This window comes from Phaenicophaeus curvirostris, chromosome 25 (genome assembly GCF_032191515.1).
Source record: "Phaenicophaeus curvirostris isolate KB17595 chromosome 25, BPBGC_Pcur_1.0, whole genome shotgun sequence".
In the NCBI taxonomy this organism is placed as follows: domain Eukaryota; kingdom Metazoa; phylum Chordata; class Aves; order Cuculiformes; family Cuculidae; genus Phaenicophaeus; species Phaenicophaeus curvirostris.
In genome coordinates this window covers 2,460,877-2,472,936 of record NC_091416.1, presented here as the reverse complement: position 1 = coordinate 2,472,936, position 12,060 = coordinate 2,460,877, and the positions used below count along the sequence as shown (strand labels likewise).

Genomic DNA, 12,060 nt, shown 5'->3' with positions numbered 1-12,060 from the left:
TCCAGTACGGGCAGAAAGGTTTTAATACTCGAGTTTTTAAACCACAGAAGAATGTCATCGATTAAAATCAAACCGTGGGGTAAAAATAGCACCCAGGCCCAATCCCACAAAGGGACATCATGAATTTAAAATAACGAGGTGTGCCAGCCAGCAAAAGTTCTGGCACAATCTAGCTGAGTGTTTTAAATACAACACAAAAGCCACCGACCACATTCAGGGGGTGAGCACGTGGGAGGATCCAGCACCCATCACAAGAACCATCACTGCTCCTTGGGTATTTTTATAATAAATAATAATTTTTATAATAAATCTGGAGTGGGTAAATCGGATAGACCTGAAAGTCAGGTTTTCGGGAGCCCCATACAGTTTGTGGAGCCTCCTCGCACCTCACGCAACGTTACAGCAAGAACCTGATGCACAACAGAGCAGGAAAACCAAGTTCAACAGACGACGAGTACATTAGGAAGGAGAAAAACTGTTGTAATGGCCAAAAAGGCAGAGAGAAGCCCAGCGGATGGCAGCCACACTCAGACAGGGGTCCTTAGAGGGGCCAGACGCGCAGCCGGGGAGCTCTCGGTGCTTGCAAATTAAAAACTGGACTATCTAAATTCAGCCCATGCCTCAACCACGAACGCCAGCTCGTCTCGGAGCAACGTGGGCTGCCTGCCACGCGCCGACGTGTGCCCCAGCCGACCCGCTCCCTCGTTCCTGCTCCAGTAGCCAAAGTCCTGGTTGAAGCCTCATGATATTTTCCTTCAAAAAAAAAAAAAAATGCCTGCCACACATGCAAAAGCTACCCTTGTTCCCCAGGAAGCTGAGCACACCAAAGCATCCAAACCAGCCCTGGACGACCTTCAAAGCCTTCTGTGGTGGAGCTCCCCACTGCCCACAACAGCAGCTGCCGGCTGCACCGTGCAATTAAATCCCAGAAAAGCAGCTGATTTATGAAACTTAAACAAGTACATACCACTCCTAATTACAGCATTCCACCTAGGGTCTCTCTCCTTCATTGCAGGTTTCCAAACAGAGGCTCTTCAGTTAGCGCCGGTGGGTTTGCACCAGCCGAGAACGGCGCCCGATATTCCCCGGGGAAACAAAACACGACGGGGTTTTCTCCGTGTAGCATCCAATTTCTCAGACGAGATACAGATTGCACATCCAGCTTTGCTTGTGCTATTAAACCACTGCATAAAGTATTTACTTACTGGCCAAATTCCAGCTCCAGCGAGCGCTGCAGCCTCCGGAGCTGCTAAAATCCCGTCTCCCTGGACCGCAGGAGGCAACTTAACCTTTTGGATACAGGGGCCCCTGCATTCAGGACACCCGTGTGCTATCAGAAAACAGAGATCCAGGCTATCAAAACACCTTGTAGGTATGATAACAATGCCTAGAAAAACTCGCATTAAACAGGAACATGTGTATGCAATATCAGGAAGTGTTTTGAGCCAGTAAACACATTCTCAGGAGCGTTTAAGCAGCCACTGCAAGCTGAGAGCATTCCCAGGCTGCCACCAACGCTCTGTTCCAACAGCCCCAGCAGGCACAGGGTTAAGAGGTGACCCATTTTCAGTCCAGCAATAGGGCAGAGCCCACGGCCGCGCACCCTGGGCACCTCCTGGCGCAGGCGAGGGAGGCTCGCCAAGCCACCCGGGGTCACTCGGAGCCGTGCGGTTACAAATCCTGCTGTATTTACACACCCAGCAAAGGCAAACACAGCCAACGGCGAAGCAGCATCAGCAAAGCAGCTGCTGATAAGGCCTCCCTGGAGGAGCCAAACTCCCCTTTCCAGCCGTCTCTGCCAACCAGCAGCAGCAGCCACCCATGCCAAGGAGCATCCCGACTCCAGCAAACATCCACAGAGTCCATCCAGGCAAAGGCACCAACAATTCCCCCCTCCTCTGTGCGGATCATGCGTGGAGCCGAGCTCTTTCCCCGTCTTCCCATCCTCGGGAGCCTCCTTGGCAGTGGTTTCCCAGCCAGATTGTCGTGCTCATAAACCTGCGCTCAACTGCCTACATGCAAGACAAATGAGCCCAAGCTGCAACCCAGATGGATTTACTTTATTTACCAGCCCCTTCTTGCAACGCTCCGCTGGTGTTTGCATCGCATGCAGAACGCAACCGCGTGTTTCCCAACGCCAGAGCTCAGCCAAGGCTGAGCGAAGCCGCTGCAGATCGGGAGCCTCGCCTCGTTCGCACACACAGAAGCTCCTTGGAAACTCATTCCGTGTTTACAAAGGAGCCTGGCTTCACCCAGCCCCAGCGGGAGCGCTGGCTGCATTCGAGAGGGTCTTCCTAACACACACAGGGCTTGTCGGATGCCAGCAGATACAGAGCCCTCGATCGCAACCATCCCTCCTCGCACCTCGGTACGCAGCTGGGCTGCAGCTCGATGCCATCGTTCAACGCCTCCCACGGCTTCAGCCCCAAAGTTATTCATAGAATCATAGAATAACCAGGTTGGAAGAGACCCACCAGCTCATTGAGTCCCGTCGCTCTGCACAGACAGACAGACGCTGCGTTCCACCCCGGTGCCAGCCACCTAAAGGAGCAGCTAGAATCATTCCTCAAAGCTCTCCCTGCTTCACAGGGATGAAGTTTAATTAACCGTAAAACATTCGCATCAGATATAAAGGTGCCACGGAAACGCACAGATTTCTCTCGAGTTACCAGCTTGGTTTAAACTCAATCCAAGCATCACCTTTAGCCATTTCAGTGATGCCCACCAAAAGCCAAAAGGCTCCAAAACGCGCTCCACCAGCACCATATGGCACTTGCTCCATCGTGCTCAGGTAGCAACCCCCTTGGAGGCCAACAACTGCACTCGGATGCGACTGTCACAGCACTGCTTGGCTCTTCCGAGGCTGCCGAAGCAAACAAGCTGACAGCTTCGAGAAGGCCCAGGGGGGGAAGGAAATAATTGAGGTCTTCAGCCTTAAGGAGATGTTGTCTAAAAGGCAATAAACCAGGAGGGGCTGGGATTTCATCCTGGGATTCACCACACAGCACCGACACCACAAGAGAGCCGTCTCCCACCGCCGGCATCGCCTTCTCCGTCCACGTTTTTCACCGTCGGAAAACCCCAAGGAGCACAGGTCGGGCGCAGGCGATTCCGTTCGGTGTCCAACCCTGCTTTTGTTTCTCTTCAGCTGCTTCGCTGCTCTGCGCCGCGTCGCTGTGGCGATTAACAGCCTTACCCTACCCGAGCATCACACCAGCCTGGAATTACAGACACAGATTCGAAGCGGGAGGCGAGGGCTGAAGAGCCAGGCAGCCAAACAAAGGACGCGGGCGGCTGTCCTGCTACGGCGCTTTTGTTTTTAATTCAGGCGGCTGCAAACGGCGAGGTCTCCAGGTCAAACCGGTGGGAGACTGGCTACACCACGGGCTAAAGGGAATGTGAATTCCACAAAAAAAAAAAAAAAAAGGCACAAAACACCCTAGGAACACGGCGGAGGAGATGTTACCTACGCCAAGATCTGGGCACAGAGCAGTCGCACCGTTTCCCTGCGTCGCGACGAGAGGAGCCGACACGGATGGCTTCTTTCCATCACTCCTGGCTGCCCTCAACGGGTGCTCCGGGCTGGAGCGCGGCTGCGTTCGGAGAACAGAACCCCCCTGGCGAAACCAGGCGGACGCGGACGTACCATTCCGAGCGAGCGATTCTCGCCGTCGGAGCGGTTTGGAGGATGCTGAAGGGAGAACGAGTCCAAAACGCCACCGGCTTTCCCTCCCCACCACCAAAACGACCACTGGGGAAGACGGGGAAAAGCGTGTACAATACGGCTATGAATAAAGCTCTTTGTTCCACTGCGCTGCCCTCTCCTTTATCCCCCTCCCCTCTCCCTATTAGTGAGATTCAACAGATCGCTCAATGCCCGGCTTGTTCTTCCCAAAACGTCCCAGGCAAACGCTGCCGGGCGCGGAACGCGAGCCCTGTGCCTCTCCGGTGACGCGCTGCAAATAGAAAGTGGCATTAAAGGAGGAATATTTCATCAAAGCCATCAGGCACCAGTGCCAGCTCCTCCTGCTGCTACTGGGCTTCGGCTGCGAGGCAGCAGTAGCCCTGGAGAGGGGTTTAGTAGCCCCTTGGGGTGGGGGGAAAGGGTCAGTAGGCTCTTAGGGTGAGGTTGGTAGCCCCTAGGAGAGGCTCAGTAGCCCCTTGGGGAAAAAGGAGGTCAGCAGCCTCTCAGGGTGGGGGGGAAAGGCAGGTTGGTTGCCCCTAGGAGGGGTTCAGTAGCCCCTCAGTGAAAAAAGGAGGTCAGCAGCCTCTCAGGGTGGGGGGGAAAGGCAGGTTGGTTGCCCCTAGGAGGGGTTCAGTAGCCCCTTGGGGAAAAAAGGAGGTCAGCAGCCTCTCAGGGTGGGGAAAAGGCAGGTCGGCAGCCTCTCAGGGTGGAGGAAAGGCAGGTTAATAGCCCCTAGGGGGTCAGTAGCCCCTCAAGGTGGGGAAAAGGAGGTTGGTAGCCTCTAAGGAGGAGTCGGTAGCCCCTGGGAGGGGTTGGTAGCCCCTCGGGGTGCGAGGAAAGGAGATTAGCAGCCACAGGGTGGGGACAGCAGCCCCTCGGGGTGGGAGGAAAGGGGTCAGTAGCCCCTCAAGGCGGGGATGGGGGCGGTAGCTCCGCGTGGTTTGGGATGCGGGTGGAATGGGGGGAGCCGCAGCCCCTCGGGGTGGGGAGAAAGGAGGTTGGTAGCCCCGGGGGTGGGAGGAAAGGGGGTCTCGGCAGCCTCTCCGCGGGTGGGGAGCTCGGCAGCCGCAGGAGGCAGCAGGCTCAGCCGCATCCAGGCTCCGGCAGCCCCGGTCGCTCCCGTTCACACGGACGCCCGGAGCCTCCGAGCTGCGCGACCGCTTCCAGACGCGCCCGCGGCGAGAAACGGCGCGTTCGCTGCCACCGAGGGAAGGGAGGGAAGCGCCTGGGAAGTTGCAAACGGATTCCAACAGGTTCCCCGCTCCCGCGGGCAGCGGCACGGAGCATCCCCCCCCCCATCTCCGGGGGGCAGCATCCTCGGAGCATCCCCCCCCCCCCCCCCATCTCCGGGGGGCAGCATCCTCGGAGCATCCCCCCCCCCCCCCCCCAATCTCCGGGGGCAGCATCCTCGGAGCATCCCCCCCCTCTCCGGGGGGCAGCATCCTCGGAGCACCCCCCTCCCCATCCTCCTCGGAGCATCCCCCGCTCTCTCAAGCAGCATCCTCAGAGCATCCCCCCCCCCCCCATTCTCCGGGGCATCCTCCTCCTCCGTGCATCCCCCCCCCCCCTCCTCTCCGGGGCAGCATCCTCCGCGCTGCACCCCCCTCCCTCAGCCCCGAAAGCAGAGTCCTCGTGCAAAAACAACACCGGGCGGAGGGGGGGGGGGGGGGGCGCACACGGTAATTACTTTTTAATTGGGAGGCCGCTTAACGAGCCCCCGGGCAGAAGCTGCTTCCATGGTAACCGGCAGCCTCTGCCCGCACCGATGGGGCTCGACACCCGGCCCCCGGCTGGAGGCAACCGGGGCGGCTCAGGCTACCGGAGGGCGGCTCCGGTAACCGGGGAGCTGCCCCCGCTTCCCCGCGGCGTCACCGAAGCGAACCGAGCCTCGTGGTCCCCCACACCCCCCCCCGACCCCGGGCGCCTCGGTTACCTGTGTGGATGATGGCGGCGGCGCAGAGGAGCAGCAGGAGGAGCGGGAGGAGGCCCGGGGCGCCGCCGCCCGCCGCGGAGCCGCTGTGCGAGCCGCCCGCCATCCCGGCACCTGCTCGGCTCTGCGCGCCGCGCCGGGACTGAGCGCGGGGGGCGGGGGCCTCCGCGGAGGGGGCGGGGCCTCTGGGGGAGCGGGCGGGGCCTCCGCCAATGGGCGGGGGGCGCGAGGAATGGGCGGGCCTTATTAGGAATGGTTTGTGGGCGGGGCTACATCAGGCCACGCCCCCTCCCCCGCGCCGCCCCTCCCTGTGCGCGCCAAGTGTCGCCGCGCCCCCGGGTCCTAGTGCCCCACCCTTCCCTCCCCCCCTTCCTCCCTCCCTCCCCCCCCCCCCGCCTCCTCCAGACCCGGTGCCTCCGGCAAACAGTGGGACACACACACACACACACACACACACCCCGCTCATGTGTCCCCCCAAACCTGGGATCGCTGTCCCCCCAGACAAGGTGCACCCCCCCAACCCCAAATCGTGGACCACTGCCCCCCAAACCTGGGACCACTGCCCCCCAGACAAGGTACAGCCCCCCCCACAACCCCAAATATGGGACCACTGCCCTCCAGACTCGGTACACCCCCCCAAACTCAAATCGTGGACCACTGCCCCCCAACCCCAAACCTGGGATCACTGACCCCAGACCCGGTACACCCCCCCCAACCCCAAATCTGGGACCACTGCCCCCCAGACTGGGTACAGCGCCCCCCACCCCCAAATCTTGGACCACTGCCCCCCAGACTGGGTACAGCCCCCCTCACCCCCAAATCTGGGACCACTGCCCCCCAGACGCGGTACAGCCCCCCCCACAACCCCAAACCTGGGACCACTGTCCCCTAGACACAGTACATCCACCCCCCAACCCCAAATCTGGGATCACTGCCCCCCAGACCCGGTACACCCCACCCCTCAACCCCAAATCTGGGAACACTGCCCCCCAGACTCGTTACACACCCCCCCCCCCCCCAAATCCTGGATTACTGAACCCCAGACCTGGTACACCCCATCCCATCCCATCCCACCCCCCCAAACCCGGGACCGCTGCCCCCCCCCCCCCCGGGGAGGGGCGCCCACAGCCCAGTACACCCCCCTCTCCCCAGTCCCAGTGCACCCCCTAAACCTGGGACCAGTGCCCCCTAGTCCCGGAGCCTTCCACCTCGGGATCGATGGCCCCCAACCCCGTCACACACCCCCCCCCCCCTCAACCCCAGTGTCCCCCCCCCACTTCGGGACTGGTGTCCCTTCCCGAAGTCCCGTTGTCCCCCCTCCCGGAGTCCTGTCGCCCTCAGCATCCCCCTCTCTCATCCCCTAATCTCCAGCATCCTCCCCTCGTCTGGTTTCCGCCCCTCTGCCCCCCAGCATCCCCCCCCCCCAGCATCCCCCCCCCCAGCATCCTCCTCTCCCCTCCCCTGGTCCCCAGCATCCTCCCTCCCGGTTTCTGCGCCTACCCCACCCCCAGCATCATTCCCTCCCTCCCGGGGCTGAATCCCCCCACTCCTGGAGCCTCATCCCCCCCTTCCCAGAGTCCCAGCCCACCCCAGCAGCCCCTCCTGATTCCCTCCTCCCCTTCCCGGAGTCCCCTCCCCCCCAGCATCCCCACCCCCTCCATCACCCCCCCGCAGCATCCCTCCCTCCCGGGACTGCATCCCCGCAGCATCCTCCTCTCCCGGGTCCCCCCCCGGGCCCGGGCCGCTGGAGGCGGTGTTGAGCCTTCCCGGGATCCCAGCGAGCCCCCGGGAGCCGGGGATGATAGAGAGGTTCGTTACCAGCAGCCCCCAGCCCACCCCATAGGCTGCCCCCACACCCCCCCCACCCCACCCCCTCCGGCTGGCACCGAGTCACCGAACCCCAACCGCTCGCCCCGAACCCCAAATCCATCGGGACTGGGACACCTCGCTGGCACCGAGTCACCGAACCCCAAATCCATCGGGACTGGGACACCTCGCCATCCCCAGGCACGTTTATCCCACTGGGAAAGGGACCCCAGGCTCCCTCCCACCAGGAATAGGATGGGTCTGCGCAGGCACTGAGGGAGGATGGACTATTTCTAACGTTATTAATTAGGTTCTGCCGAGTTAACCTGAGGCAGGTGAGTTGTCAGTTTGACTTTATCATCCTGGCTTCTGCCAAGCCTCAAGCTGAAACTGCTCAGGGCAAGAGTTGAGTCACAGCGCTGGGCTGGGAAGAGTTTCCACTCACCCGATTGCAAAACCAGGCTGGTTTCTTAGAATCATAGAATAACCAGGTTGGAAGAGACCCATTGGATCACTGAGTCCAACCATTCCTATCAAACACTAAACCATGCCCCTCAGCACCTCGTCCACCCGTCCCTTAAACCCCTCCAGGGAAGGTGACTCAACCCCCTCCCTGGGCAGCCTCGGACAGGGACCAATGACCCTTTCTGTGAAGAAATTTATTCCCAATATCCATCCTAAACCTCCCCTGGTGGAGCTTGAGGCCATTCCCTCTTGTCCTGTCCCCTGTCCCTTGGGAGAAGAGCCCAGCTCCCTCCTCTCCACAACCTCCTTTCAGGTAGTTGCAGAGAGCAATGAGGTCTCCCCTCAGCCTCCTCTTCTCCAGGCTAAACACCCCCAGCTCTCTCAGCCGCTCCTCATAAGGCCTGTTCTCCAGCCCCTTTGGGCTCGCTTTGGAACATTCCCACCCTTCTCCGTACACCCATCTCCTTCAACAATCCACATCTCCCAGGACAGCGAGCCCTTCTGCGCCGTAGACGTGCCCAACAACTCTCCTTCCCACCCAACGAGAGCCGTGGGTGCAGAGTTTCAGGCCACCGTAACCACATAACTAAGCCAGATTCATCCTCCAGTTCATAAGAGAGCATTTGTCTTCACCTACAACACCAAATTCCCTTCTTTCTGGAAGGACTGGAGTGCTGGTAAACACCAACCCTGGCTGGAGCGGCTCCACAGAGAAGCTCCCTTCCATAGAATCATAGAATCACTAGGTTGGAAAAGACCCACTGGATCATTGAGTCCAACCATGCCTTTCTTTCTTTGCCTCTCTTTTTAATTACATGGTTTAGACCCTTTTTGTTGAGTCCCCTTCCCTGGAGGGGTTTAAGGGACGGGTGGACGAGGTGCTGAGGGACATGGGTTAGTGTTTGATAGGAATGGTTGGACTCGATGATCCGATGGGTCTCTTCCAACCTGGTGATTCTATGATTCTATGATTTTATAGCGTACATCATGACCCACTGCTGCTCAAATGTCAGCTTGAAAGACAACCCATATTAACTAAAAAGGTTTATAATAATTTAAGCATTCATAGGGTGCAAAACAATCAGTAGTAGGAAATACAATTTGCATAATAAATATCAATATCGCAACAGCTAAAACAAACCATGACAAATTATCCTCTGTTAAATGACCAGGAGATTATAAAATGCAAATTACAAATCCTGAACTCTAGGAAATGACTTCCCTAACCTCCTACGTCTCGTTCAGCGGAGAAAAAGGGACCCGAGATGCACTAAAACTGGCTACGTTCCTGCTGGAAACATCTTCTTGCATTCCATTATGCATCAACTTTAATTTCAAGAGGGGAAACGATTTCCTCTGTCCTGGAAGCTTAGCGTCAGATTATTTGTCACAGTATGTTTAGCAGTTATGATATCGGAGCGCGAGCCCCACTGGCAGTGATTGAAAGCTGTGTTAAATCAAGTCCCAGGCAAGCAGGGACAGCAGCTAATGTGGGAGCAGTGGTGGGAACGAGGGAAGGGGCTGGTGGAGGCTGCCCTCACCCACAAATACGGCTGATGTGATCATGGGGGTTACATGACAAGGTTGCTCCCCAAACGATGTGTCCTGCTGACAAGCAGCCACTCATTTCCCTCGTTTCTGAGAGTCGCAGTGACCGGTCCCCCCGAGGGATGCCATCAGGAGATGCAGGATGCTGGAAAACCACTCTGTGCCCGCTCCGGAGGCGAGGCTGACGGCACTTGATGGCCCCTCGGGTCCATCAATACCTACATCCATCCTTTTGTATGTTTTGGTGATGCAAGAAGCGCTGCACTTTTTAATAAAGCTTCAGCTGAGGTGGTGGAAGAGAGTCCTACCAGTTGTTTTAGCAGTGATTACAAATCAAGTGACAATCCAACATTTAAACGATCTCAGTATCTAAGACACCCTCTATGTTTCATAGGACCATAAATTCATAGAACCACTGAGGCTGGAAAAAGCCTCTCAGCTCATCCAGCCCAACCACCAGCCCAACCCCACCGTGCCTGTTAAACCATGTCCCCAAGTGCCACCTCCACACGGCTGTTGAACCCCTCCAGGGATGGAGATTCCACCACTGCTCAGCAGCAAATTCGGAGTCGCCCACGAGGAAGAGCAAGTTTCCTCGCCCGCCTGGTTGGGAGCAGGAATTTCTCCCTGTGCCGCTTGTGGAGATCCCTTCAGACGTGTTATTGAGCCTCCCCCCGGTCGCACTTCAGCACATTGCAGGGACCAGATGGTGGGTTTGCATTTTAAAACCGATAATCAATTGTTTGTTCATGCAGCTTTTAAACCAGGAGCAGAAATGGACTTAAAACCGAGAACTCCAATCTGTGATCTGCTTCCAGAGTCAGAGCCTCATGGTTTTAAACAGCAGGAAGGTGAGAACCAGAAGGGCTTTAAGGTCCCTTCCAACCCATCCAAACCATCCTATGATTCTGATCTATGTCATCACCTGACTTTCAGCTGATTTCAGGTACCTATCATTGATTACACCCATTGCAGCAGTTTTAGTGGAAGCTGTTTCCAGATCGCTTTACAGAACCAATGATCAAAATCACCTTTTCTTAATTCCTCAAAGATGGGCAGAGGGAACCGAGGTTATTCACAGGCTTCCCACCCAGCCCCCAGCTTTGCCAGCCGCTCCCCAAGGAGGGTTAAAGGTTGTCTAAAGGAACCCAAGATATTCCCTCTGGAAAGGATGCTCACACGGGCTGCGTTTAACTTCGCAGGTGCCGCAGGACTTGCCTTTCTTACGCAGCTCTTTGAGCCTCAGATTAAAGGTGCTGCAGAGCCCGAGACCAAACAGATTCCTCCCCGACTGGCGGTGTTTGTTCGCTCTCCATATTCTGTCAAGAGAAATAAAACAGTTGTCGATCTCAGAAAAAAGCACCGTCTGAAATTTTCAAAGAGCCGCATGCAATTTTAGCCACGCAATTCACACCAAAGCCAGCGTGGGGCTAAATCCAGTGTAACTCTTTGAAAATGGAGGAGTTTGTCAGAGGGAAGCCGGAGAGGAAATAATCAAGTTATAGCCCTGCAGATTTTACGGCTCGCCTGAAAGACATCGCTGCGCTTCCCGGGTGGGATGCGCTCCCCGCAGCCGCTGGGCTCCCGGTGGAGCCTCCGGCAGCTCCTCTTCCCTGTCCCCATCCCGAGGAACCCATCGCAGTCTCTTGAAAGACCAGGTACCAAGGCAAAGCCTAATTTCCAGTCTTTCATGTGCTGTGACGAAGTTGCCATTTGCTACGCTCTCCCTCTGGAAATTTGGGGTTTTAGATGCAGCGCAAAGAGCTCACGATACGTTTTATTTATCTCCCTTCCACTGTGATGGACAAAATAATTGTCCAAAATTTTAAAAGATAAAAAACAGATCCCAAAGCGTCGCCTAGAATTCCCGCTGACCATCACCACCATGGAAATAGGAACCCATTTGCCATCCAGCTCTGCGCAGTCAGCAGCCGCATCCCGCTTGTTCCAGAGCCTGGGTTCCATTCTCATCCACCACGCAGGAGGGGAAACCGAGGCACTGGCATCCAGCGAGGCACTGGGATCCCTGGAGAGCACCCTGGCACTCCTGAACACCCAAGTATTTCAGGCAGGGGCTGCTCCAGCCTCCCACTTCCCACGTACAGAGCAGGGACCCCATCCTGCTGGAGCATCCCCCGCTCCCGTTCATCACCCGCAGGGTTTGGTGCAGCCCCTGGGCGTGCCTGGGTATCTTGGATTTGTACCGAAGGGATGGAACGTTTCAAAATTATTCACAAACCCACTGGTGCCAAATTAATAAATGAAAGCCCCATTTATACGAGTGTATAATATGTTGACTTTAATTCCCTCGAGACAAACACTGCAGGCACACACAAAGCCCGGTCACGCTTGCTGGGAGCAATAATGTACTCTTTGTAAAGCGCATATGCTTGGCACCCACTGCAAATATGATATTTTCATTTATAATTTACAGATTTTTCTCCGGCACCCACTCGATATTTGCATTTGCTTTGTCTTTTTCCTGCATGTGGGGGGCCTGTTTTTAAATTTTCATTTTTGTTTCGAGAGACTAAAAGATTAAATTTAATTATTTGGAAGCCACAAGTGTGACAATAAAACAAAAAAGTCTTTTGATTTTGGAGGAATCCTATTGAGGATCTGAAGG

The 12,060-nt window shown here is 56.8% G+C and overlaps 1 protein-coding gene across 8 annotated transcripts in view; it reads right to left on the bottom strand.

Moving 5' to 3' along the window:
* The window catches only part of CADM1 (cell adhesion molecule 1), a 168,545-nt gene extending 162,772 nt beyond the window's left edge, over window positions 1–5,773 (bottom strand). For all 8 annotated transcript variants that reach the window (XM_069876636.1, XM_069876638.1, XM_069876639.1 and 5 more), the window contains exon 1: window positions 5,619–5,773. In XM_069876636.1, coding sequence (XP_069732737.1) covers window positions 5,619–5,721 — 103 coding nt within the window. In that variant the 5' untranslated portion in view covers window positions 5,722–5,773. The remainder of the gene's footprint in view (window positions 1–5,618) is intronic.
* Between the last annotated feature and the right edge of the window lie 6,287 nt (window positions 5,774–12,060).